General features: G+C 39.0%; 1 protein-coding gene across 1 annotated transcript in view; it reads right to left on the bottom strand.

Moving 5' to 3' along the window:
* The window catches only part of ANKRD55 (ankyrin repeat domain 55), a 35,952-nt gene extending 9,683 nt beyond the window's left edge, over positions 1-26,269 (bottom strand). The window contains exons 1-6 of the mRNA XM_087954235.1: positions 26,230-26,269; positions 19,003-19,125; positions 7,595-7,725; positions 5,665-5,774; positions 2,201-2,261; positions 645-773 (exon numbers count right to left, since the gene is read on the bottom strand). Of these exons, the coding sequence (XP_087810361.1) occupies positions 645-773; positions 2,201-2,261; positions 5,665-5,774; positions 7,595-7,725; positions 19,003-19,125; positions 26,230-26,269 (594 nt within the window). The remainder of the gene's footprint in view (positions 1-644; positions 774-2,200; positions 2,262-5,664; positions 5,775-7,594; positions 7,726-19,002; positions 19,126-26,229) is intronic.
* Between the last annotated feature and the right edge of the window lie 732 nt (positions 26,270-27,001).

Below are 27,001 nucleotides of genomic sequence, written 5' to 3'. Positions count from 1 at the left end.
CCTGATATAATACCAGGGGAATATTACCTTGAAAATTGGCTAAGAATTTTAGAGATGGCAATGGCATCAGACATTTCTTTTTCTAGTGCTGGATCCTAATTTATTAATAACATTTTTAAAAAGAGAGAAAGGGAGGTTAGTGTTTTTGTTAGCTTCCTTAGGCCATCTGGAGCCCTAGTGTGCTAACATTTGCCTGACAACACCATGCGGTAATATAACTTCAGCCTTACCCAAGATCATGGTTGCAATTTGGATCTCATCTATAGTGGTAAAGCTATGTTTAGGTTCCTTTTCTTGTAACCAGAAGCCAGCATTTTTACATTTCTTGAATTTAAACAGCCTTATAGTAAAGCAATTTTTTTACAAAAGGTAAATCACCTTTTTTGCATGCTAAAGTTATCTTTGAGGATATGGATATAACTGATCTTATTTACATTTCTTGGTTTTCTACTGTACCCTACAGTGCCATTCTCAGTGTGAGGGGTATGAGACACAGCTGGATTAGTCATTGCATATATTCCTCCCATAGATTTGGTCAGGTTTCAGATTCTGCTGTGAGTAGGATTATAGTTCTTTTTCGTTCCCCTTTCAAGATGCAATATGGAGACAAAAGAGGCACTACGTGGTTAGCAATTATTCCTTACCTGAACTGCCCAGTGAAAGACTGTTTTAAAATCTTTGTCCACCAAAGTTGGATCTGATCCTTTGTGCAACAATGTCTGAACATGCTGAGGCTGATTGTGGAATGCAGCCCAATGAAGTGGTGTCATTCCCTGAAAATCACAACAAAATCATTGGAGCTTTAATTAACATATCCTTTTTGTAGACCAGTATTTCAATCTTGAAGATATGTGGATTTGAACTCCTGGGAATTCCCAAGCCAACATAGCTGGCTGGGGAATTATGGCAGCTGAAGTCCACATATCTTTAAGCTGCTACGGGTGAGAAACCTGATCTGGGAGGTAGAATTGGTCATAAATTGAGTGACCAACTGACGATGGCATCGACTACCAGCCGACTCACAATGACCTCCAGCCAGGGTGACCTCACCACCAGATGATTCTCACATCACATGACCAGTTGGTCACATAACCAACTGATCACATAAGACTATAAAAGCAAAATATAACTGAAACAATACACTTCAACCAAAGTTCTACTGATGATGTTATCTAGCTTGGTGACGAAATGTTCGAAACTGAACAAGCTCAGAGAACAAACCACTACCAACATCTATCACCCAAGCTACAAATATTTTCCACCATTTCTAATTGGTCATAAAGAAAAAGAGTTTTTCTTCTCTAGAATAAAATAGATATATCCTAATAAGACTAAGATGCCTTAGCATATATTAGAAGCTACTTTGTGAAAAATTGTTCCATTTTTCTATTCTTTTAAATAGCTCTAGTGAGGTAAGGATAAAAATATGCACAAGTAGACTTTCTCATACTTTCTGTAGTTATGCTAACTTCAGCACATTATAGTTTTCACACTAGTTTCCATATTTCCTGCTTAAAAATGGTAGGAAAGGCCTATCAGTTTTTAGCAACTGCAGTCAGAAGACTCTATTTTCTAGAAAAAGATGCATAATCTAAAGAGTTGCTCTTTCTTCCATCTCTCCCACTGCTCCATTTCTTTTGCTATCATTCATTACCTGTCAAATTCTGCTTAGGAGGAACTGAAAGGCACATTGCAAACAGGGCAGGTTACTCGTTTTTTTGCCTTCACAATGCATTTCAGTCAGTGGTGGGATTCAATTTTTTTTACTACCGTGCTTGGTGGGCGTGGTGTGGCTTGGTGGGCGTAGCTTGGGCATGGCAGGAGAAGGATACTGCAAAATCTCCATTCTCTCCCTTCCCCATTAACCTGCTTTTCAGGTGCATTCTCCTATGCAGGGCAACAAAAGAAGACCTAGCCGATCAGCTGGGATTTGGGAGGCAGAGAATAGATGGGGGCGGGGCCAGTGAGAGGTGGTATTCCGAATTGCTGAAAATTTCTGCTACCGGTTCTCCAGAACTGGTCAGAACCTGCTGAATACCACCTCTGATTTCGGCACAGAAAATAATACTCACCAGAACGCTAAATAGTATGAGTTGATTTTAGATCTTTTAGCATGAATCACTGTCTCAGAGACCACATTTTAAAATATATTCTAATTCTACATTATGGAATATATTTGGGTGGAGATTTGATTGCTTACCTCATTATCCTGATGATTAATTTCACTTAGATCTGACTGCTGAAGCAAGACAGATAAAAGCCTATGGACAACAAAATTATATTCAGTGCATTACAGGTAGTCCTTGAATTACTACCAACAAAGTTACAATGGTGCTGAAAAAAGTAATTTGCAAACTGTCTTCACACTTAACAATCGTCACAGTTACTCACAATCATTGATCAAAATGTGGGTGATATGTATTATGACATCTGCAATATCCTAAGGTTATGTGATTGCCATTTACAGCTTCCCAGGGAGCTTCCAATAAGCTAACTCAATTCACTCCAGTCTGGATTCACTCAAATATCCTGTGATTCACTTAACAACGGTCTGAGTTATTAACCATAGTAAAAAATGTAAAATTGGGTGCATTTCACTTAACGACTGCATTGCATAGCAACAGATATTACGATCCCAATTGTGATCCTATATCAAAGATTACCTGTGTAATACATTATAAGCCAATACATCATAAACAAAAGTTCCCTGAGGATGGGGTCCAGCAAATGTCCAAAAACTTTGGTCCTAGTGACTGACCCAGATTGGATCCTGAATCTTAAAACAAAATTCAATGGCATTTAAATAGTTTTATTTTGATCCTTTTTTTGCCACTTACATTTCTAGAATCAATGAGACCACATAGATGATAAGAATATTTTTTTAAAAAAAGCAAGATATCTGAACTTACATAAGATTTCAAGGAATAGTTCCATTACAAGCTTTCCTTCATTTATTTTTTACTAGCCTAAAAGCAAACACTTTATTGTATGAGTTTTCATGGCTTACATTCACTATATTAGGTATCTACAATATGCTGAATTATACAAGTACCGGTATTTGTGTGTTCATGTATTTCTGTGTGTGTATGAGCATCTATTAAAACTGCACAGATCTGTTCAGACTTAAATGAACTCGGTGATCATGTCTTGAGGCGGTGACTAAGATCATATCTTGCTAGGTTATCTGAGGTAAGTGGAAATCTATGAGTCCAAAAGAAGTGGACAAGAGTTCCCTTAGACATTGTCTGTATCACCTGTAATTTGAATCTCTGTCCCTCTGAATTATGAACGTGACAGGAAGGTGACTGTGGAGAGAAAGACTACAACTGCCTTCCTTGAAGACAGTGGTTGTGCACGGCCTCCTCAAGAAGCTGTAAATCTAGAAGTTTTAGATTCTTATAATTGTTGACCAACCTCAAACTTTCTCTTTCTGCACATGAGTTTTTATCAATAGTACAATCAACCATCTGCAAAGAAAATGCTAGCATTGTTCAAACTGTTCTTAACTGTTAGTTGCTCACAATCACATAAATGAGATAGGCAGCTATATAAATTAAATAAATAAATAGCATTCCTTTAAGACGCGAGTAAAAATAAAACCTCCCGCCTTAAGTCTGCTTTAATTTACAGAAACTGAGGGAGGCCAAATAAGATTTCTAATGCAAGTTATACATTTTTTTATCTTCTTTATGGATCTCTATGATTATATATATAAAAAATAAGCATTACAAAGTAAATATAAATAAAAATATTTACTTCAGTTGCAGCATTAACGTCAAAGGTCAGTGTTTCTTGGTATTTAATCTGGATGTTTTAGGGCTGATTTAAAAAAAATGTTATTGGTATTATGATTACTATCAATCACCTCATCAGTGTTATCACTGGTATACTGTTCTTGTTATTGCCTTCTGCAGTGAGGTTTCCTGTTGTACTTAACTTGTAATGGTCAGGTTGAGCAAAGATCAAAGAGAAAAACAAATATATAGGTTGAGGTAAGGTGGCACTTCAACAGTACCTTCCAGTAAGAGAGTGATCCGATTCAGAAGTACTAATTTTGTTGACTTGGGTTGCTAGAAAATAAAGTGAGCAGCTGGCCTACTTCTGTTCTGACCAAAGTTTTACCTGTTACCATGGGGATTGTAGAAATTTTATTTTGCAGGGATCCTAGTATTCTGCTGTTAAAGCAAATTACGATTTCTTTTCCAAATATCACTGGCTCATTTTCTGTGGACTTTTTATTTAATAATAGTGTTATTGTCATTGTGTTGAAAACTTCAAAGCATACTGTTCAACTGATACAGAAAGAAAAATGGAAATGACAGGAAATTAACAAAATGTCGATGACAATAAGAAAAACTGAGATGTAGGTGCAAACAGTGAATTAAGCGTCATGCATGGCCGCACATGTAATTTTCATCAATTCATCTATCATCTATCTTTTATAAAATGTTTCTTCTAAATTCTTATTTTTGGCATATCTCTCAAAATTTGATGTATACAGTATGTATGTAAAATATAAGTGTACAGATTAAATTTAAGTCATAATGTGCATAGAATTAAATGATTAATACCAGGCAAATGGAACATATTGGTCAGTAACTTCTACATCTTTTGCTCTTAATCATGCTGGCTGGAGCAGAAGAGAGTTCAGGTCCAAAAGATCTGGATGATACCAAGTTTTTTTATCTGGTTAATACTGTTTAATTCCTTTCCTACTTATAGCTTATAGCTGTCCTTGTCCCAGCTAATTGGCATTGATAAAGTTTCTTTCTATGGTCTCTCTCATTCATCAAGTGATAGGTTCATAGTTGTAGTTAGGATAATTGCAAACTTTTGCAGAAATTTGCTGATGGTTGGTGGTAAAGTTGCTAGCCATACGGGTGTATTAAAACTGCTTTTTAAAAAAGTATTTCTAAATTAAGCTTGGATAAGACAACCCTTTAAAAACAGAACTATAAAGTTATATAATCACTTCTGTGGCAGTGCTGAAAAATAGTTTATATTTAATGGGGGCAGTACTTTTTGATCCTCTCTCACATAATTCTTTAACTGGAGAAAATAAGGCCTTTAAAGTGTATTTGTATTTGTATTTTTCCAAGAACCGTCTGACTTGTGCAGGTAGGCAGTATGTTGATGTTGGTTGCACACATTGCAAAAACAGTTGAAATAAAATGGAGGTTACACATGGATGTCTTTTGGCCATATCCTGAGTAACAGTCTGACAGATTTCTCTGAACAAAAAGCAAGGGAGGGTAAATGCCTGAGATCTATTGCTCCAAACCCTAGTACACGAGTGTGAAATTCGTGACATCACGTCATCACGTGACATATCACAATTTTCCCCCCTTTCCTAAACCAGGGGTGGGCGTGGCAAGTGTGTGGCGCATCCGGGCCGCAAGTTTGACACCCGTGCCCCTAGTACATTAATAGCATGATAGCTATGAAATTCTGCAATTCTTTATCCATTTAGCTGATAGCACAGGATGTTTAAGGCTAATAGAAAAGCATAATGACTAACATTTTGATTGAATAGAATCTAATGGAATTCTCATCTTACTCTACTGATTGCATAGGGGAGGTGATGTTACTCATGCAATACAAAAACTAAAATTATTAGGGAACGCTATCAAAAGTTTTATCTCTGAGTAACTTCAAGAAGGATACCTGACATTGGGGTCAGCAGTGGCAGCATGTAGGGGTAATCTTCCATTTTTATCTGGAATGTTCTGTCTGGCTCCATTTCTTAGCAGGCTAACACAACCCTCAAGCCATCCCTGAAAATAGAACAAAGTTTCATTTACTCAGAAAATCTTGGGGACTGAGTAAAGATTCTGCATTGAATTTCCTTTTCCCCCAAATTAATGGGCACATTCCTGCTACCCCACGGCCAATTGGTACCACACAGAGCAAGTTAACCAATGTGTTGTCTATTGTTAGATAACCCCACAAACCAAGGCCATATCCTGTTTACTGGACAGTTGTCATCATAGTCTGATACCTTAAATACCATTGTAGTGACTGACTGGCTGATCCTTCTCATATTTTGTTCATAGTTGTTTTTACTGTAGGATTAAAAATAAACCCTATTCAATCTGACTGACCAGAGCTATTGCAGTAAGTTGGGGGTGGCCTTCTTCCTTGCTTTCCATGTAGATTTATTTAACTGGTCTACAGAAGAATATTTTGGGGGCACTGGAGTATTGAGAGAATAGTTTTAGACATTTCAGTCTATAGGTAGCCAGTGCTGTTCACAATAGAGTGTGGGTATAAATTATCTGAATTACTTCTGCACTCCACCCAAGAGAAAGTAAAGGAGTATACTTCCATGAAGCTCCATCACTAAAATAATACATTATACATATTTTGAGAAACTTGAACATATATCTCTCTGTTTCTCTCTCTCATTTTCTCTCATAGAAGAGGCAATTAAACTAAATATAGGGTTGTCTTTATTGGACAAAATAAATATTTTACTTCAAAAATAATATGTGGTTTATATTTTTTTAAAAAGGATGATAATCTTTATTTTCATTTTTTACTGTGAACACACTAACTAAACACACTAAAAATGAAATTTTGTTGCCCACTCTCAAAAGAAAATATATATGTACCCATATACATACATACATACACATTATATATATATTTATATGCACACACGTACAGGGGTGGGATTCTACTGGTTCTATCTGGCTCTGTAGAACCAGTAGCTCTGAAGAGCAGCAGACACCGAACCGGTTCTATGTCTGCTGCTGTTTTGGCCCACCCACCTGCCTGGGCTCTTACCTGACCTTTATTTCCTGCTTTTTCAACTGCAGCTGCCTTGCGAGGCACAGCTGCGGTTGAAAAAGCAGGAAAAAAGTGCTTTTTCAAACATTGCTTCCCTGCACGCAGCGCTGCTCAGCTGTCCAGGCAGCAAGCTGATGAAGATTTACAAGTGTGCGTGCAGCGTGCAGGGAAGCACATAGTAAATCACTGAACCGGTAGTTCAGGGATGGGATCCGACTGGTATAACTACCAGTTCTGTCTATTAGCGTCACGTGTGCATGCGCGAGTTGCGCGAGTCGCACAAGTGCAATTTACAACCTGCTGAGCTGCCTGGACAGCTGAGCAGTGCTGCATGCAAGTGCACAGCAGTTTGAAAAGCCCCTTTTCCCTGCTTTTTCAACTGCAGCTGTGTCGCGCAAAGCAGCTACAGTTGAAAAAGCAGGAAATAAAGATCAGGTAAAAGCCCCGGCGGGTGAGTGGGCCACAACAGCAGCAGACATAGAACCGGTTCTATGTCTGCTGCTCTTCGGAGCAACCGGTTCTACAGAGGTGGACAGAACCAGTAGAAACCCACCCCTGCAGTAGTTAACCCTGTCGGATCCCACCCCTGCACACACATACATATATACACACATATATATACATACACACATTACATACATACATACATACAACTGAGATAAAATTGAGCAAGATTTTCTAGGTTTCATTTAACCAGTGACTTCTTTTGTTAGGCCTAACTACTGGCTCTAATAAAGAATATTCATTTCTCTATTTCAGCTCAACACTTCCCCAAAACAATGTGTAAGACAAGGAAATTCTGTACCAGATACGTTGCCAAAGATAAACTAGTTCGCCCTCGGGCATCTTGAGTGTTAATATTGGCTCCCATCTTTAGCAATAATTTCACTGTATCAAGTTGGCGCCCTGAAATGGCATGCATCAAAGGGGTAGAGCCTTGGAAAGAAAATAAAAAGACATAAACATGAAACATTTTCATAGTACAAAAAGTACAGTATTGTGTAGTCACCTTGTCCCTTGTTTACATTTGGGATTCCATTTCAGCAAGTGATTTAGCTAGCAAAGTTGTTTCTATTCCTCTTTATGTATGAACAATTAGTTGTGCAATGCAATGATAGCTGTGCCCACATGAAGGCCAAAGAGGCCAAAATTAAGAGAAGAAATACAGTGTCTTCTGACCTATACTTCAATTGATGTATCAAGCACTTCTTTTTGAAAGAGAATTTATACTGATAAAAGATCTGTTACTTATCCAGAAATTCCAAACTCCCTTATTATCTGGATTAATTTTATTATAATAGTGTTTCCAAATCTCCCTTGCAGTACTTCAGTTTTTCCAACTCCAACTTACTCTACCTTTTACTCCAATCCTTTGATTAAAGGAGATCCAGTTTCAACTCCATATTTTCACATTCAGCTACAGAAATGTATGGGGTGACTTTATTACCTACTTCTGAGGGCTGTTGTTGTGAGAGTTTAAGTGAAGAAGAGAGTAAGTGAAGGAAAGATGGGATACATATCAAATGAATAAATGATTAAATATTCAATAAATTAAGTAAACCACAGTTTAGCATATGTGAACTTGGTTTATGCATCTGGAATTCAGATACAGACAATGGACTGTGGGTGAATTTGGCTGTAATTCTTGATTGGAAGCCCTACTTTCTTACTCTTAATATTGTTGGGACAGTATTCATTGATTAAAACAGATTAAAACAGGCTAAATGAACTCATATGTTAGTGTAGTCCTTAACCAATGGCCATAACTGAAACCAGAATTTCCATTGTTAAGTAATCCAGTTGCCTCTTGAAAAAAAGCACCTTTGGGACAACCATGACCTAGATGACTGAGAATCTCTAAAGACATTGTTAAGCAAGGTAATAATTCACTGAGTTGTACTTGATTTTACTATCTTCTTTGCCACAATTGTTGAATAACTGCAACTGTTAAGCGAATCACATAGTTGTTAGGTGAATCCCCGTCGATTGCTCGATGGGAGCTGGCTGGAAGAGTTGCCAATAGTGATTACATGATTCTGCCACCATCGTAAATACTTACTGGTTGCCAAGTGCCTGAATTTTGATCATGTGACCAAGGGGATGCTACAACAGTCTTACGTGCGAGGACCAGTTGTAAATCACTTTTTTTAGTGCCATTGTAACTTCATATAGTTGCTAAACAAATAGTTGTAAGAGGTATATATACACACACAGCCAGCTTTTAGGCTGGGATATAGCCCTGAGATGACTTTGATTGTGTTTTGGTAGGTTTGGTATAAAGTGGTGTACCTGTGCTGGTCCTCCTTGATCTGAAGGTGTCAAAGTGGTCTCTTCCTTTTTTGGCTTAAGAGGATAAGAATGAGAGATTGTTTTATGTTAGTTCTTCTTTTTAATCTTAGGCTGACTCCAGATGCTTGAGAAGGGGTACATCCAGCTCCAAGATTCTGTTTTATAGGGTTCTTGGGGTTCGGCACTCTTCCCATTGCTAATTAAAGTCTACATGTAGCCTCTTGGTGAGAATATTCATTAGCACATAGAATCTGCTGTTTCTCTGGAGAGTGGATGGTGGCCATTATTTTGCCTCTCTAGAATCTCATAGACCATCTATTTGTCCTGGACAACATATTCCTTTTTATCTTTTGCTTATTGATTGATAATTTCTTGCTGGTCACATCTACCTGACCTACCAGAGTGGGGAGGCAAGGAATATTGCAGGTCCCATCCCCCAAGGAGATACATCTGGCGGGACCTAGAAGAAGGGCCTTCTCTGTAGTAGCTCTCTCTCTCTCTGGAACATCATCCTTGCAGAAATTAGACTTGTTGTGAATCAATAAAAGTTAATAACTTAAATGCAAATCAGGGTTTGAAAACCTGCACACTTGATTGGTCCTTATACAACAACTTGGATTGGGCCAGAACTAGCCCCTGATTGGCCACTATTTGGACTATTCTTATTGGTTATTAGTTTGAACTTGTTGCTCATCTCATTGGTTAACAAGGTAGCAGCTAACCCTATAAAAGGGTTACTGCTGCCCATAGCCTTGCTCTGTTCTGTTCTATTTACTGTTATTAAAGAGTTGAAGTCACTGGTCAGATGTCTGGTCTCCATTATTCTCCATACTTAACACTGGCGACGAGGATGGGATTCGGAGACCGAAGAGCTGACTAACCTACAGAGCAACCAACAGAGCACGTGGTCGAACACGCACCATCAACGGCAACATGGCCAGCGGTGCCGTACCACCCGCTCCATTCAACCCAGAAACCGAAGACTGGGAGGCATACATGGATCGGTTCCAGATGTTTCTGGAGACCAACAATTTGAAAGATGCAACAACCGGCAAAAAAAGAGCTATCTTTCTAACTCACTGCGGGCCTACCGTGTTTAAAATGGCAAAGTCACTTGCCAAGCCAGCAGAGGTAAAAGAGATGGACTGGGACGTCCTCGAGCCTTTACTACAGGCTCACTACGCGCCCACCGTGCCAACCTTAGTCAGAAGACACGAATATTACCAGAGGGATCAACGGAAAGGCGAAAGCCTTGCCAATTACATCGCGGACCTCCGCAATCTTGGAGGCCTCTGCGGATTCGCAGACTTAGAAGAAGCCCTCCGGGACCGCCTGGTTCTGGGTCTAGAAGATGGCACGATCCAGAGCAAAATCATGGCTAAGGGGGACATCAGCCTCACCGATGCCCTTAAAGAAGCCTCTGCAGCGGAGGCGACCAAGAAGAATGCGCCGCACCAACGCACCGCTACGTAAACTCGCCACTGATACCTCGCCTCGCTCAGAGAGACACCCGGTATCAACTCACCACGAAGACCTAGAGTCCCCGTCCGACAGCGATGAGGAAGAGGTCAACCGACTTCGAACGGAGCGAGACCAGTCCACACAACACTCCTTTCGACCGTGTGCCGGCTGTGGAGCCAATCACCCACGATCCGGCTGCAAATTCCTCGACGCACTCTGCCGCAATTGCGGGAGACGAGGTCACATCGCAAAGGTTTGCAGAAGCAAACAGAACTCCAAACCCCGACAGGCCGAATGCCAATCTTCAGGATTCTTCGGCACACACCGAGAAAAATTGAACCACCAATGGGGAAACCACTCCTACAGAAACAAACCGTCCACCACTTCCACCAGGCGCGAAGAAACCCGGCGGGAAGAGACCCACCAAACAATCACCATAGGCCACGCTACATCCCTTGATGCCGGGAAAATCCGAGTAAAGGTTGCCATCGAAAACAAACCTTGTGTGATGGAGGTGGACTCGGGATCTTCCCTCTCGATGGTGTCGTGGAAAACGCTCCAACAGCTCATTCCAACGATTCGCCGCCAAGACCTTAACCCTCAAAGGGTTATACTCAAAGACTATCAGGGTAACCGAATTCCCGTCGTCGGGTCCCGCAGATTCCAGGTTTCTTTCAAAGACCGCACCGTCGCACTACCACTGACTGTCGTGGACCGCGACAGGCCTAGTCTTTTAGGCCTTCAATGGTTCAGACCGCTCGGAATCACTGTAGCCGGAGTCCACCGGGCCGAGAGCAGCGATTGGGAGGAGGCACTCGTGCAAGAATTCCAAGACGTTTTCGCGAACGGACTAGGCAAGTACAAGGGGACCCCGATCTCGTTTAACTTGAACCCTGAGATAGCACCCATCCGCCTTAAGCTGCGTCGGGTGCCGTTCGCCTTGAAGCCTAAAATCGACGAACAACTCGATAAGCTAATAGCGCAGGGCGTACTGGAACCCACCGACCGCGCCCGTTGGGAAACCCCGATAGTGACGCCTATCAAGCCTGATGGGTCCCTAAGAATTTGTGGAGACTACCGGGCCACCTTAAACCACGCACTGCAGCAAAGTGCATATCCAGTGCCGGTAGTGCAACACTTGCTCCATTCCCTGGGTGGCGGAAAGTTTTCGCCAAACTAGATCTAGCCCAGGCGTATCAACAATTGCCTGTAGATCCAATCACAGCCAAGGCGCAAAGATCGTAACGCATAGGGCGCATTTAAATGCAACCGGCTCCAATTCGGGTAAGCGTCGCCCTGGAATCTTCCAGAGTTTAATGGAAAGGTTGTTACAAGGGATAAGAGGCGTTGTCCCATATTTCGACGATGTACTCATCGCCGCACCTAACAAAGACATTCTAGAAAAACGACTCAGAGAGGTTTTACAAAGATTCCAAAATGCAGGCCTCAGAATAAAAAAAGATAAATGCCAGTTATGTACCGAAAAAGTAGAATTTCTGGGATATCTCCTGGACAGCCAAGGAATCCATCCCACCGAAGACAAATTACGGGCCATTAAAAAGGCCCCCACTCCAAGGAACAAGGCAGACCTACAGGCGTTCCTTGGACTTATCAATTTCTATAATGTTTTTTTACCCCACAAAGCAACGGTAGCTGAACCGTTGCATAGACTATTAGACAAAAAAGCAACATGGGTGTGGGGACAACGGGAACAACATGCTTTCCAACAAGTAAAGAAATTGCTAACTTCTGATTCTGTACTTATGCAGTACAATGAGACTCTGCCGCTCACTATCACGTGTGACGCATCACCTTTTGGGGTTGGGGCAATTCTGGCCCACGTATTACCAAATGGAGCGGAAGCCCCCATCGCGTTTTTTTCGCGGACCTTAGCTAAAGCTGAACGAAATTATAGTCAGCTGGACAAAGAAGCTTTAGCTATTGTGGCTGCAGTTAAAAAATTTCATGAATATGTTTATGGCCGTGCGTTTACAATAATCACTGATCATAAACCGCTACTGGGAATCATTGCGGGTAATAAACCAACCCCGTATATATTGTCCCCCAGAATGACCCGTTGGTCTGAATTCTTGGCGGCCTACAACTACACCTTGCAACATCGCCCGGGGAAATCAATTCTCCACGCTGATGCATTGAGCAGAACGCCGCTTCCAGACTCTGTTGTAGATCCAGCCCCCACCATCTCAACACTACAGATCGAAGCTCTACATGTGCCACCATTGACGGCTAGAGACATTGCCTTTGAAACAAAATGTGACCCAGTTCTGCAACACATCCTACGCTGGGTTGAACGGGGGTGGCCGACAGACCAAATAGCACCGGAATGGGCGCCTTTCAAAAGCCGCCAAACCGAGCTGTTTTCCCAGAAAGGCTGTATCTTGTGGGGCGATCGAGTCGTAATCCCTAGCAAATTGCAACAAACTGTTTTGGCGGTATTGCATGAAGGACATCCGGGTATCGTGCGGATGAAAGCACTTGCACGCAGCTACGTTTGGTGGCCGGGAATCGACAAAACAATTGAGGCCTGGGTCGCTACTTGTCAACGTTGCCAAGACGTCAGCAACGCTCCGCCTAAAGCAATCCCGACCGAATGGGAAACTCCGAGGGGACCATGGTCCCGTATTCATATTGACTTTGCGGGGCCTACCAAAGGACACACTTTCCTTATTACTGTCGACGCCTATTCGAATTGGCTCGAGATCCATCAAATGAACACAACTACAACGGACTCAGTTATCAATAAATTAAACAGACTATTTGCCACACATGGGTTCCCAGATGTGTTGGTCTCGGACAACGGCCCACAGTTTACTGCGTTACCCTTTGAACAATATCTTGCTGATCGGGGCATCCGCCATGCGCTAACCTCGCCCGCGCACCCTGCGGCCAATGGACGTGCAGAACGCATGGTACAATTTGTAAAAAAGACCCTTCACAAAATGGAACTCGGCAACATCGACGAGAAAATCAATCGAATTCTCTTGTTACAGCATATCACGCCCCACAGCGTAACCAACAAAACGCCCGCTGAACTTCTTATGGGGCGGAAACTATGATCGCACCTTGACCGGCTCCACCCCGCATTCGCACCGGAAAAGCCCTTCGGCTCCAGCAGCAAATGCCGGGAATTTAAGGTAGGCGATTTAATCTTTGCCAAAAACTTTTCCGGCGACCGTTGTGGATACCCACAACCGTTACCCACCTCACCGGGCCTAGATCTTACCGCCTGCTCACAGACGATGGGAGGGTGTGGAAACGCCACATAGACCAACTCCGATCGAGATTACCACCCAGCGCCATGACTCCCGGGTTCACCAACTCAAGGGGAGGAAGCATCGAGGAATTGACTTTGATATGACAAATAGCAGGCCAACGGAAACCCTACGGCCCAGCGAGACACCGGAACGTGAAGCGGGAGGGAGTTGACTTTTTCAGGGAACTTTAATACGGGGAAACCGAACTGCAAAACCCCGAAGAAACACGGAGTAGCGGAGACAACCAGAGTGAAAGCAGCACGGAATCACCGTGCAGCGAAACAGAAATTAATAAAGATCATCCAAACGCTCCACCGGAACCGGACCTTAGACCAAAACCGGTGGAGCCTCGGAAATCATCCAGGCAGACCAAACGGCCTGTCTATCTTGAGGATTTTATTACAGCTCCCCTCAAACGGAACCCAAGGGGAGGGTGTTGTGAATCAATAAAAGTTAATAACTTAAATGCAAATCAGGGTTTGAAAACCTGCACACTTGATTGGTCCTTATACAACAACTTGGATTGGGCCAGAACTAGCCCCTGATTGGCCACTATTTGGACTATTCTTATTGGTTATTAGTTTGAACTTGTTGCTCATCTCATTGGTTAACAAGGTAGCAGCTAACCCTATAAAAGAGTTACTGCTGCCCATAGCCTTGCTCTGTTCTGTTCTATTTACTGTTATTAAAGAGTTGAAGTCACTGGTCAGATGTCTGGTCTCCATTATTCTCCATACTTAACAAGACTGGCCCCCACTCAAACACTCTTTTGGAAGGCCCTGAAGATGTAGTTCTGTCAGTGGGCCTGGGGAACCCAGAGCAAGATGGAGCCCAATAAATGGCTAGTATGAATGTGTTTTGTCTCTGGGGTGGGAGGTGAGGGGGGTTATTATTTTATTATTTTTCTTTTTATTTCTTTTATATGCTGTTTTATATCCTTGTAAGCCACCTTGAGTTGCCATGAGCTAATATCTATCTATCTATCTATCTATCTATCTATCTATCTATCTATCTATCTATCTATCTATCTATCTATCTATCTATCCCTGTAAGGATTGCTGCTTAAAGAGAGCAAATAGAACAAACCAACAGCAAAACTTTGAAATGTGAGGCAGAGTTACATGTATTTATGTTCTTTTAATTGGTTTCTGTTTCAGGCAGGGCTTTTAAACATGCTGACAAATCTCACACAGATTTTGTGGGCAAGGAGAGTTACTTATTCCGGTGCTTAGATTTTTGAGTTGTCTCAGACAAGGGGAAGTAATAAACTTGTTTGCTTCCCTTTTTTTAAACTTCAGTTTTCTTTTGTGTAATACATGTCCCCTGTATATACTAGGAAAGTCCATATTGTGACCCAGAAGCTCAAAAGTACTTGGGTGTGCACAGGGTGTGGTTAAAAGAAAAGAAAAAAGAAAACAGTCAAGATAGCAGCTGCAATGTTGCAATCAAAACCACAGTTTTTAATGGGTGCTATGTAAGTGGCACACATAAAAAACAGGTGTAACTTCAGTTTCCCATTTTCTGCTTTTCTTAAATGACCGCAAATTGGTAGAACGAGAAAAAAGGCAGTCAATCTTCCACTTTCTCCTTTTTCTTCCTAAATTATTTTTGCATCAACAAGACCCAGATATTGACTTTACTTCTTACTGGAGAGTTGCTTCACCTTTTAATACGTGTAATATTTGGCTTGCCACAAAACTCTGATACATAACTTTTCCTCATTGGTCTTTTGGCCACCATGTTTGATTAGTGTTTTCCAGCAAGCTGCGATTCGGTTGTATATGATCACCAAATTGGATATTTGTTGCCCTTGGAATGGGCTACCTTAAAGATAGAAGTGGAAATCTTAGCTCCACACTTGATATGGAATTGTATATCACCATTTTATCCACTGTGGGGAGTGGTGCAGTGGCCTAGAGGTGGAGCACTCGCCTCAAAATCAGGAGGCTGTGAATTCGATTCTAGGTAGAGCCGGCTGGTTTTGGGGCTAAGCCACCCCATAGAGGTGGTGAAGAGGGGGGAGACTGCTTGCAGGGTTGAGGAGAGCCGCACCTCTCCTCCCCAGCTGGCCATTACTCCCTTTCCCGAAGGCGGTTGTAGCGGTGATCAGAAATGGCCACCACAAAGAAGAACTCGACTGGAAAAGAATGTGCAGGAGAAAGATAAGAAGATAAAGTTTTGGTTGACCGGGTCAAACAGCAAAAGCAACAAATAAGGTACCCTGGAATTGAAACTATTAAAAAAAGCCAATAACATTGTTCCCTAAGAAGATTTTTAAGCTGCGAAGGAGAGAGAAAAGGGAAAAGATTTGGGTTTCTCCTTTTCCTATACTGACGGCTAAGAGATTTAAGCAAGAAATTGGAAAAAAATCCACTTTGACATCAATAGGCATTTAATGCTGAAAATAAAAAGTCAAAAGGATAATAAAGATTTCTGGATAATTAAAAGCTTTTGAAAACAGGAAAGGAGAGAAAAAGAATAAAAGGGCAGGATCTGGAAGGGAGGAGACTGCCTGGAATTAAAAAAGAACTTACAGCAAAATCTCAACAAGACTTCCAAAAGATACATTCTAACTGAAATATCGCAACAAAAACCCCAGGAAGAGAAAGTCGAAAAAGAAATAAGAAGATATAACTCAGGACTATCTGGATTACTTGATGATTTCTGGATTCTTGGTTATTGTTTTGAATGACTAAAATCAATCGGGTTTAAAACTGTTTAAAATGGCTCCACTTTTAGAAGAACTGAAAATGGAACTTAAAAAGTACAAAGAAGATGCACAAGAAGGGAGAGGTTCTTTTGGCCTCATATTTCAGTTCTTAGAAATGGAGATTTGGAACTATGAGAAACAACAAGAAATGCCTGCAGAACAAGAAGATTGCGACAAAGAAGAAGCCATCTTTAATGAACAAGTAATCTTAGATGGGGGGAAAAAAGGAAAGGTGGGGGGGAAAGAGAATGGAAAGTTTAAGATTGGGAAAAACAACTCCAAAAAAAAATAGAGTGAAAAATAAGTATAAAATCAGAAAGCAACAGAAGAGGGAAATGCAGAAGAGAGAATTAGAAGTAGAGAGACAAGGGGGTAAAAAGGGGAGGGAGAAAATGAGAGGGAAGAAAGAAAGGAAAAGAAGTTATAAAGGACAGAAGCAACATATAGAGAAACAGGGCCTATTTAGAGGTAATGGGTGAAAACTTAATGGAAAAAGGGATTCTGCAAAGGTACATAAGATAGTATGGTTATATTAGAAGCAGAAATAATTTTAGAAAATATGAAACAATGTATGATTAAAATGTCTGATAAAATAGCTATCGTAATTCAGTGGAATGCTTGTCAATAAATAAATGTAACAAAAGGTATATTTAATGATTTATAAAACATACGTGAAGAGAAATAAGGGAAAAATTAATTATGGAGATTATATGTGTTTTTAAAGAAGTATGATATTTAATTTAAAAGAAGTGTTAAAGATGTTAAGATTTTAATGATTATTAATGATAGAACTGAACTGGAATGGAATGAGGGTTTATAATTACATATATTTACAATCTTTCTTTTTTTTAAAGAATATAGTGTGTATTATAAGAATGTACCAAGCAGAATTCGATTGGAAGTTATGTATTATGTATTATATTGAAGGTCATAACCTTTAGGTATATATTGAAGTTTAAATAAGAGTTGAATGGATGTAATTAAAAGATATAAAGGTGTCATACTCCAATTAGTAACTATAGGAGAAAATTTGTTTAATGAGAAAAGATAATATGAAATTGAAACAGAACAGACAAAAGAATAAATATAATTATTTGAATTGAGATGAGATAATCAAAATAAAATTGAGAAAATTAAAAGAGGGGAAAAACTATATAGAAAATGTAAAATAGTATAAGATATGGAATAGAATACAAAAAGGAGCATGAAATTGAGTTTTGTGTCTGTATAAAGAAATTCAACCCGGGACCATGCTATTTTCAAAAAAGATGTTTTACTTGTATTTTGTGTGTGAAAACCCAAATAAAACTTTATTTTTTTTAAAAAAATGAATATATCTGCTCCACATTGGTGACAGGAAAGGCATCTGGCATTAAACACTCTGCTAGCTCCAATCAGTTGCTCAGACTCCACCCTGCAAGGGATTATGGGGGTCATTAAAAGTCCACTGTGGCTACAATGTTCAATGTAACTACATATTTTCAAATGTGTTATTTGGAATTATTGAAATTAAATATCATTAAATATTAGATATTGAGCATAAAAATTCCAAATGCTTTCTAGCCCTGTTTTTTTTTATATGCTCATTGCCAATTTTTACCCCATTAGCTTTGGGTAATCAAAAGCATTTTTGTATCCACTCTCTGGAAGCAGCTGATGCTAACTAAATGCTTCCTAGCATTTATTATGACTACTATGGCTGCTGAAATTCCTGCTTTGATCAAAACCAGTACTGTCCCTTAATATCATTAGACTAATCAAGAATGGAGTTATTTGGGATGTCACAGGCTCGCAGTTTGACAAGTATTATTACTATCACTGCTACTATGTAATCACACATACTCTACAAGTGACCAGCCAATCAGGATGGGCCGCCACATTTGTGATGCAAAATATAGACAATAAGTTCCTGTACTACAGTTCCTAAAGGTTCTGAAAGAATGCATAGCTACTCCTATACTTTTTCAAGAATGGGGAGCATTGCAGCATAGTGGTTAGAATGTTGGAATGGGATCAGTGGGATCTACATTATGGAGCTCACTAGGTGATTTGGGGCCAAAGCCTTTCTCTAGCTGAACCTGAGCGAACAACCTATGGTTGTGCTGTTAAAGACAGGCTATGCAAGGCATCATCAAACATTTGGTTTCCGCCCCTCCCCCGGAGTTGTAGAGAAAACTTAGAATGAGCAGTTGCAGTAAATATGGAAATCCATATTGCCAATGGACAGTGTTGGCTTTGAAGACATGATTCTGATAAACCCTTGTTATTTCACATATTTTAGACACTTATGATATCAAATCTGTTATACTGATGACACATTTTACTAGACAGGAAATTTAGCAAATGATTGTGCAATGAAGTTCTAAATAAAAGTGTTTTTTTTAAAAAACAACACATCACTTTTCTTCAGTAACATAGAAGATAGTCATATCAAAACTGGAGCTACAACAATAAAACCATAGGAATCAGTTACCGTACCCTCACTATCACAGCATTCTAATATTGAAGGATCTTCACGGATGACAGTAGTTAAAGTATTAATATCTCCATTAGCTGCTGCTTGATACACCAGAATAAGGTCAATTTCTTCTGCTGAATCGCCTGTGAAAATTAATGTTTGCATTAGAATGGAGAATCCTATCTCTTGGAAAGAAGGAAATAACCATGTTTAATAGCAAAACAAGAAGATCCAACTTTGAAGATCTGTGGAACCAAATAATTTATTTTGATTTATTTTGATTTGTCAATCGCTTATAAGATAATAGGCATAAGTATATACATAGTTATGAATACATGAAATGGGTACATATGAGAAAAAGAAAAGAAACAATAGGACAGGGATGGTAGGCACGTTGGTGCGCTTATGCACGCCGCCTACAGACCTCTTAGAATCTTTATGGATTCTCGTTCCTCATTCTCTACTGTTGGCACAACTTCCTTCTGAGTCTAGGAACCTATACTGCATGACCTAAATATAGGAGAGAAAGGGATTTCTAAATGAAAAAGTATTTTAGCATCACATATAGTGTAAAGCAGGAAATCTAACCTGAATCTTAGTACACTGTGCTGTAGTAAAATCTGAACCAATTTGGAGCCTGCTGCTTTCCCACAAACATAAATATTTCGGGTTCTGCCTGTTTGAGTCTTTCAGAGAAATCTCATTTTTAGCCAATGGTTGACTGGCTAAACAGGTTTTTTTAATTAAATTAATTTTAAATTTAAATTACATTTAAATTAAATTTGTCTCTGTTGTCTTTTTGAGCTGTTTTATTGGTCTTTGAAAAAGAAGAAGCTTAGAGAGTTAGAAGGAAAGTAAACAATAGTTTGTTCCTTCTGTTCCTTTTTACTTGAGATATCCCCAAATTCTATAGCAGCTGCATAGGGGAAACCCACAAGATTGCTGAACTCAAATTTAGGACAATCCTTTTTAGAACGAAGTGGAAGGTATACTTTCTTTGCAGTTAAATCAAAAGGTAACCTAGCAACTAATGTTGTTACAGAAGACCAGAGAAAACCAGTCCTATGTACTGTGGTCTTTGAACAGTATTCATATTCAGAGTGTACTGTGTGATTATCTCGTTTCCACTTGAAAGATAAACACATGGAAAAGAAAAGAATCGGACTACACAATTGCTAGCATTCACTGAATATGCATTTTCAGGATGGCATCTTGCAATGGATATTTTGCTTGTGCAAAGAAGTTTCGTGCACATTGGTGCTTTATGTGATTGGAATACTATGTGATAGCAATTTATAGTTTTGATAGCAGGGAGCACCTTATGTACATTGGCTTATCTCATTGTGTCTACACTTTAAAAGCATAAGCAATGAGATGGAACTTCATGGCATAGCATAAACCAGTGATCACTGAATGGAACAGAAGATACCCAAGACCATATTCTGAGTCTACTTTCTTCACCCACTTTAACAATTGCAGATGCCTATGACATGGGACATAAGTCCATTCACAGCTAAAAGGAATGTTGTGTTATTTCCGCTGCTTTTTCTATGGTTTGATATTGTCTATTCTTTAAACCAGATTTGAACTGGATAGAGAAGGGGTGTCAAATGTACGGCCCACAGGCCGGATGCGTCATTGCACTGGCATGCCCACCCCCAGTTTAGTGAAGGGGAAAAAAGGTGCGACACTTCATGTGATGACAATGTGTCATCGCGAGTTTGACACCCCTGGGATAGAGGATACTTAAATAGATTTGCCTTTGAATGAAGGCAAATATATTCTCGTTCCAGGATAATGTTGCACTTGTTGCAGGATCCAATCTGGGTCTGTCACCGGAACCAAGGTTTAGTCTCTTGAGGTTTTGGACTCATGCTGGAACCCATCCTCAGGGAGCTGCTCTTTAGCAGAATAGATTGTTTTTCTTTAAAATGGGCTGCCTAGTCAACCCAATTTCTTTGGAAATGTGTATGAAAACATTACCTATGTTTGCTGTTTCAGCATCATGAACCCACTGTAATTAGCTCCTATCACTTCAATTAACTGGCAGGAGTTTTCATTAAGCAGGCACCAAGAGCCTGCTTGCACGCAAATGTCCAGCTAGGCCTGGCTCTGTACCTTTAGGCAACAAGTGGCAATTTATTCCATCTGCAGAAACGATGGAATTATACAGGAATTTATTATAACTCTGCTGCTGCTAATGGACTTTATTTATTCTTTATTTTAATTAATGCAGCTCAAAATAATTTCTCATACAGTTTTATTTTAGTGTACTTTACAATGGAAATGATCATGACTCATTGTATAAGTGCCATGAAATCAGTGCCAACTTTTAATGACCATACGGATGGATTTTCTAGAAATGACTATTAAAATACAATAATAAATGCATATTTCTTAACAAAGGAGAAGGAAACCAAAGCAGGCAAAATCATTCATGCATAACACTCCTCCAGAATATCCATTTATCTCTATCCTGTTTTCCTTCCCATAATGCAATTCTGGCCAGTGTAACAGTCCAAAAGAAAAGGGGTGCTAGCAGAAAGCTTAAGTCAATTTAACAGAAGGTTCTTTAAAAACCTCTCTTTTAAAAAAGGGGGGAATGGACAGAATATACCAAATCACCATTATCCTTTATATTGATATTAGTTATTGGCCTTTTAAAAGTAGATACAAAGGTTAGCAGAACCACAGGTAAAACATGAAGTTGTTTGAACAAGATGTATATTGCCTATGAAAAACATCTCTTTTTGTGCATTATAGGGAAAGGGGAGCAGGAATATCTAAGAGTTATCTGACTTGACCAGCATTAACATTTAGCATTCTTGGACATCTACAAAGATCTGAGTCACCAAAAATCACCGTCGATGACAGTTTTAGCCTTCCCACTTTCACACAGTGGGATCTGATACTTATATTTTCCATAATGACTTGGAGTTATCCTCCAAGAAAAGTATAGCTCATGGTTTTAACCTGTTGGCACTCTGTTCAAAGCATTATTGTTAGTTTTCTTTACCACTCTACTAGTAAGTCTACCAGGTCCTGTAAGAGGGTTCTATAGCAATGCCTTTCTCCAATGCCTTTCTGTTTTTGCTGCTCTGGTGCATAAGGTGGTCCAGAGAACTCCCTCAACATGTGCATAACTGTTTATTCAATGGTCATGAATCTGGATTGTATAAATAGCCTTTACATATGTTTTACATGCATAGGAGAGGAAGAAGTTTAATACGAATGCATGAAAATCAGTTGCATAAGATCCTAACTACTATTCACACTCCCATCATTCCCATCAATAATGTCATTCCATTATTCATAGACTGTAACAACAGGCATGGAGCTTCAGGATTGTGTTTGGTAAGATTGAGGATTTGGATGGAGCATGAAAATACGTCGCTTGAGGACTTCCGCTTTGAGCTTCTTTGGCGACAGACCGAAGCCTCGTCTCTGCGAGGCTTCGATCTGTGCTCACCGCTGGAGCGCTCCAAGCCAGCTGGTTTTGGGGCTAAGCCACCTCGTAGAGGTGGTGAAGAAGGGGGAGACTGGCAGTAGGGTTGAGGAGAGCCGCACCTCTCCTCCCCAGCTGGCCATTACTCCCTTTCCCGAAGGCGGTTGTAGCGGTGGTCAGAAATGGCCACCACAAAGAAGAACTCGACTGGAAAAGAATGTGCAGGAGAAAGATAAGAAGATAAAGTTTTGGTTGACCGGGTCAAACAACAAAAGCAATAAATAAGGTACCCTGGAATTGAAGCTATTAAAAAAAAAACAATAACATTGTTCCCTAAGAAGATTTTTAAGCTGCGAAGGAGAGAGAAAAGGGAAAAGATTTGGGTTTTTTTCCTCCTTTTCCTATACTGACAGCTAAGAGACTTAAGCAAGAAATTGGAAAAAAAAATCCACTTTGACATTAATAGGCATTTAATGCTGAAAATAAAAAGTCAAAGGGATAATAAAGATTTCTGGATAATCAAAAGCTTTTGAAAACAGGAAAGGAGAGAAAAAGAATAAAAGGGCAGGATCTGGAAGGGAGGAGACTTCCTGGAATTAAAAAGAACTTACAGCAAAATCTCAGCATGACTTCCAAAAGATACATTTTAACTGAAATATCGCAACAAAAACCCCAGGAAGAGAAAGTGGAAAAAGAAATAAGAAGAAATAACTTGGGACTATTTGGATTACTTGATGATTTCTGGATTTTTGGTTATTGTATTTGAATGACTAAAATCAATTGGGTGGTTGTTTAAAACTGTTTAAAATGGCTCCACTTTTAGAAGAACTGAAAATGGAACTTAAAAAGTACAAAGAAGATGCACAAGAAGGGAGAGGTTCTTTTGGCTTCGTATTTCAGTTCTTAGAAATGGAGATTTGGAACTATGAGAAACAACAAGAAATGCCTGCAAAACAAGAAGATTGCGACAAAGAAGAAGCCATCTTTAATGAACAAGTAATCTTAGGTGGGGGGGGGAAGGAAAGGGGGGGGGAAAGAGAATGGAAAGTTTAAGATTGGGAAGAACAACTCCAAAAAATAAAAAATAGAGTGAAAAATAAGTATAAAATCAGAAAGCAACAGAAGAGGGAAATGCAGAAGAGAGAATTAGAAGTAGAGAGACAAGGGGGTAAAAAGGGGAGGGAGAAAATGAGAGGGAAGAATGAAAGGAAAAGAAGTTATAACGGACAGAAACAAAATATAGAGAAACAGGGCCTATTTAGAGGTAATGGGTGAAAACTTAATGGAAAAAGGGATTCTGCAAAGGTACATAAGATAGTATTGTTATATTAGAAATAGAAATAACTTTAGAAAATATGAAACAATGTATGATTAAAATGTCTGATAAAATAGCTATCGTAATTCAGTGGAATGCTTGTCAATAAATAAATGTAACAAAAGGTATATTTAATGATTTATAAAACATATGTGAAGAGAAATAAGGGAAAAATTAATTATGGAGATTACATGTGTCTTTAAGGAAGTATGATATTTAATTGAAAAGAAGTGTTAAAGATGTTAAGATTTTAATGATTATTAATGATAGAACTGAATTGGAATGGAATGAGGGTTTATAATTACATATATTTATAATCTATTTTTGAAAAAGAATATAGTGTGTATTATAAGACTGTACCAAGCAGAATTCGATTGGAAGTTATGTATTATGTTTTATATTGAAGGTCATAACCTTAAGGTATATATTGAAGTTTAAATAAGAGTTGAATGGATGTAATTAAACGATATAAAGGTGTCATACTCCAATTAGTAACTACAGGAGAAAATTTGTTTAATGAGAAAAGATAATATGAAATTGGAACAGAACAGACAAAAGTATAAATATAATGATTTGAATTGAGATGAGATAATCAAAATAAAATTTGAGAAAATTAAAAGAGGGGAAAAACTATATAGAAAATGTAGAATAGTATAAGACATGGGATAGAACACAAAAAGGAGCATGAAATTGAGCTTTGTGTCTGTATAAAGAAATTCAACCCAGGACCATGCTATTTTCAAAAAAGATGTTTTACTTGTATTTTGTATGTGTGAAAACCCAAATAAAACTTTATTAAAAAAAAAATATGTCGCTTGAGTAATATAAATGCTTATATTTCAAACTGTATGTTTCTTGGATAGATATAAGCCAGGAAGTGAGCCATAGACAAAACAAATAATAAAACAAAGTAGGAATGATATTTGATGCAATAAAATGCATGCAAACTGCATGGCTATCACATATTTTTATTTTATACAAACTAACTTTATTATATATAATATGTAAGTACTGGTGAATCATGAAAAAAGCACTAGCATAAAACAATGCAATGAAGAAAATATTAAAGTCGGTGATGAACTGCAGGACAATGGACCATAAAAAAGATTGGGTTCTGTAATTTGCCTTTCTCTTTGAATACCCAAGAGAGAAGATTTATGCTTAAAAACAACAACAATAACATTTACAGATATTAATCAATGTGTCCAATTCTGTTATATGAAGTTTTTGTTGAATAGTTGGAGGAAATTTATAAAATGATGTCAGATTGGCCCAAGAATCCACGTTTTTTCCACATTTCAATAGTGTAGCAGTTGCTTTTGATTACTCAGTGAAAGTATTGGATACACACTCTGCATATGGTCTACTTTGCAGAGAATGGGGACTCTCAGCTTTCTGAAACTGGAAGTAGACAAATCCTCACCATGTTTGTCAATTCCCTTTTAGTATGTGACTGTCTGTATCTGGAGACAGAGTCCTAGATGGCAAAGGTTGTAGTCTATGTAATTACCTTGGTCTGATTCAGTGATTCATATGCACACTTGCTCTTCACTCTTAAGCCATATCATGATAAATCCAAAACCTTCCATGAAATTGCCCTTTGGACGGAATTAAATGGAGAAGCCTTGGAAGGATCCTTGATGCTCATATTAACAACTAAATTAATAGAGTCTACAAGAAGTAGCACCAAAAACAACAATATAGATAACAAATACAAAAAAAAAATATACGTTGAAATGACAGGAGGAAGGGGGAAGTATAAAGCTAGTTAAGGCAATATTAGTCTGTAATGTTATTTCACAGTAGAAATCCAATCCTTTGATTAATTATATGAAAAGTTAGATAAGAAATAGAATCGAGCATGTAGTATAAAGATCTTAAACAGAAAACGGAAACAAAATTATCACCTCCCATTCCCAAGAGATCATTACTACATCCATCTTAATTGTTCCAGAAAAAAGGATGCTTATTTTAAGGCTCAGTAAACTTAATTATGTATTTTAACACAAACATACTCATAGAGCCAATTTAATTAATTCTTCAAAGAAAATAATGACACCAGCCACAAATTTTCTACTACTTTCATTTTGTAGTTTCACAATAATTTATTACTAACAGAAAACACAATTGATTACTAATGACAAAACATAGGAGGCTGGTTCTGAATGGCACAGAAAATCATAAATCAAAGATAAGAACAAATGGCAGGCACAGCCAAGTTTCCTCCCCCACTCCAACAATACACCTGTTTCAATTAATTTAGGCAGCAGATGTAAATAGCTGATTTCAAAACAGACTGCAGAAAAAAAACTGCTTTAAAAATCAACAAGTCCAGAAAACCAAATTGTACAATTTAACTTGAAATTCATGTAACCTAAGATTTCCTTATACCACATAGAGCTTTTTGTACTGTGCTCATGAAATACAACTAGGATAGGAGACATATATTCATGAATGAATCCTAGTATGAAAAAACAACTATCTTACCTTTCTGATGATCGAACACCGATGAAGTGCTAAAATCCATGACTGATTCTGAAATCCCTACAGCAACAGCCTCTATTTGGTTAGTAAACAATGCACGTCTAGCAATTGCTGTCACCTGTCTCCTTTGATTTAAATCTGCCTTCTTAAAAAAAAAAGACTGTGAATAGATCCAATGGAAAACAACCCTTGCAAATAGATTAAGGCATTATAGTTTCATGGGGGGCGGGAATCAAGCATTTTTACTCCTTTACTTAGGAAGGGATCTGCTGGTAGTACAGCATCAGCTCTCAAAACGCTGTACTTAAACTGCAATCTCTGTGGATGAATGAGAATCCACAATATTCAGACAGAGCATGTGCAAAGCTTGCAATGCTATTTAAATACTAATGTGGTTATTTCAGAGGTAATGTTTACGTGGTGGTGGCAAAAAGAGTAAAATCCTCTCTGAAGATTGCAAACATATACCCACTGCTGATTATTACAGTTTATTCAAGGAACAAACAATATGTTACAGGATGGACAAGTATTTTTCTTTTCTTGTTTTGTGGGGATGGGAGAACAGAGAAGGCTACAGCAAGCAAGGGGTGATGTTGTGAAATTGGCTAGGCCGTGTCTTGTAAATGGATGGGGGCGGGACAATCCACCTAGAAAGAAATACAGAAGCACTGCAGTGGTATAAACAGTAATAAAATAGCTGCTTCCCAGTAGCTGTGCTACGGAACCAAACTGGTATATGTTGATCTGAGATTGTGAGGGTAGAGGGTAGCACAAA

The sequence above is a fragment of the Notechis scutatus genome, chromosome 2, assembly GCF_049901735.1.
Source record: "Notechis scutatus isolate UNSWTSFEM ecotype Mainland chromosome 2, rNotScu1.2, whole genome shotgun sequence".
NCBI classification, from domain to species: domain Eukaryota; kingdom Metazoa; phylum Chordata; class Lepidosauria; order Squamata; family Elapidae; genus Notechis; species Notechis scutatus.
Note: the sequence above shows the minus strand (reverse complement) of the source record. Positions and strands in the feature narration are given on the sequence as shown.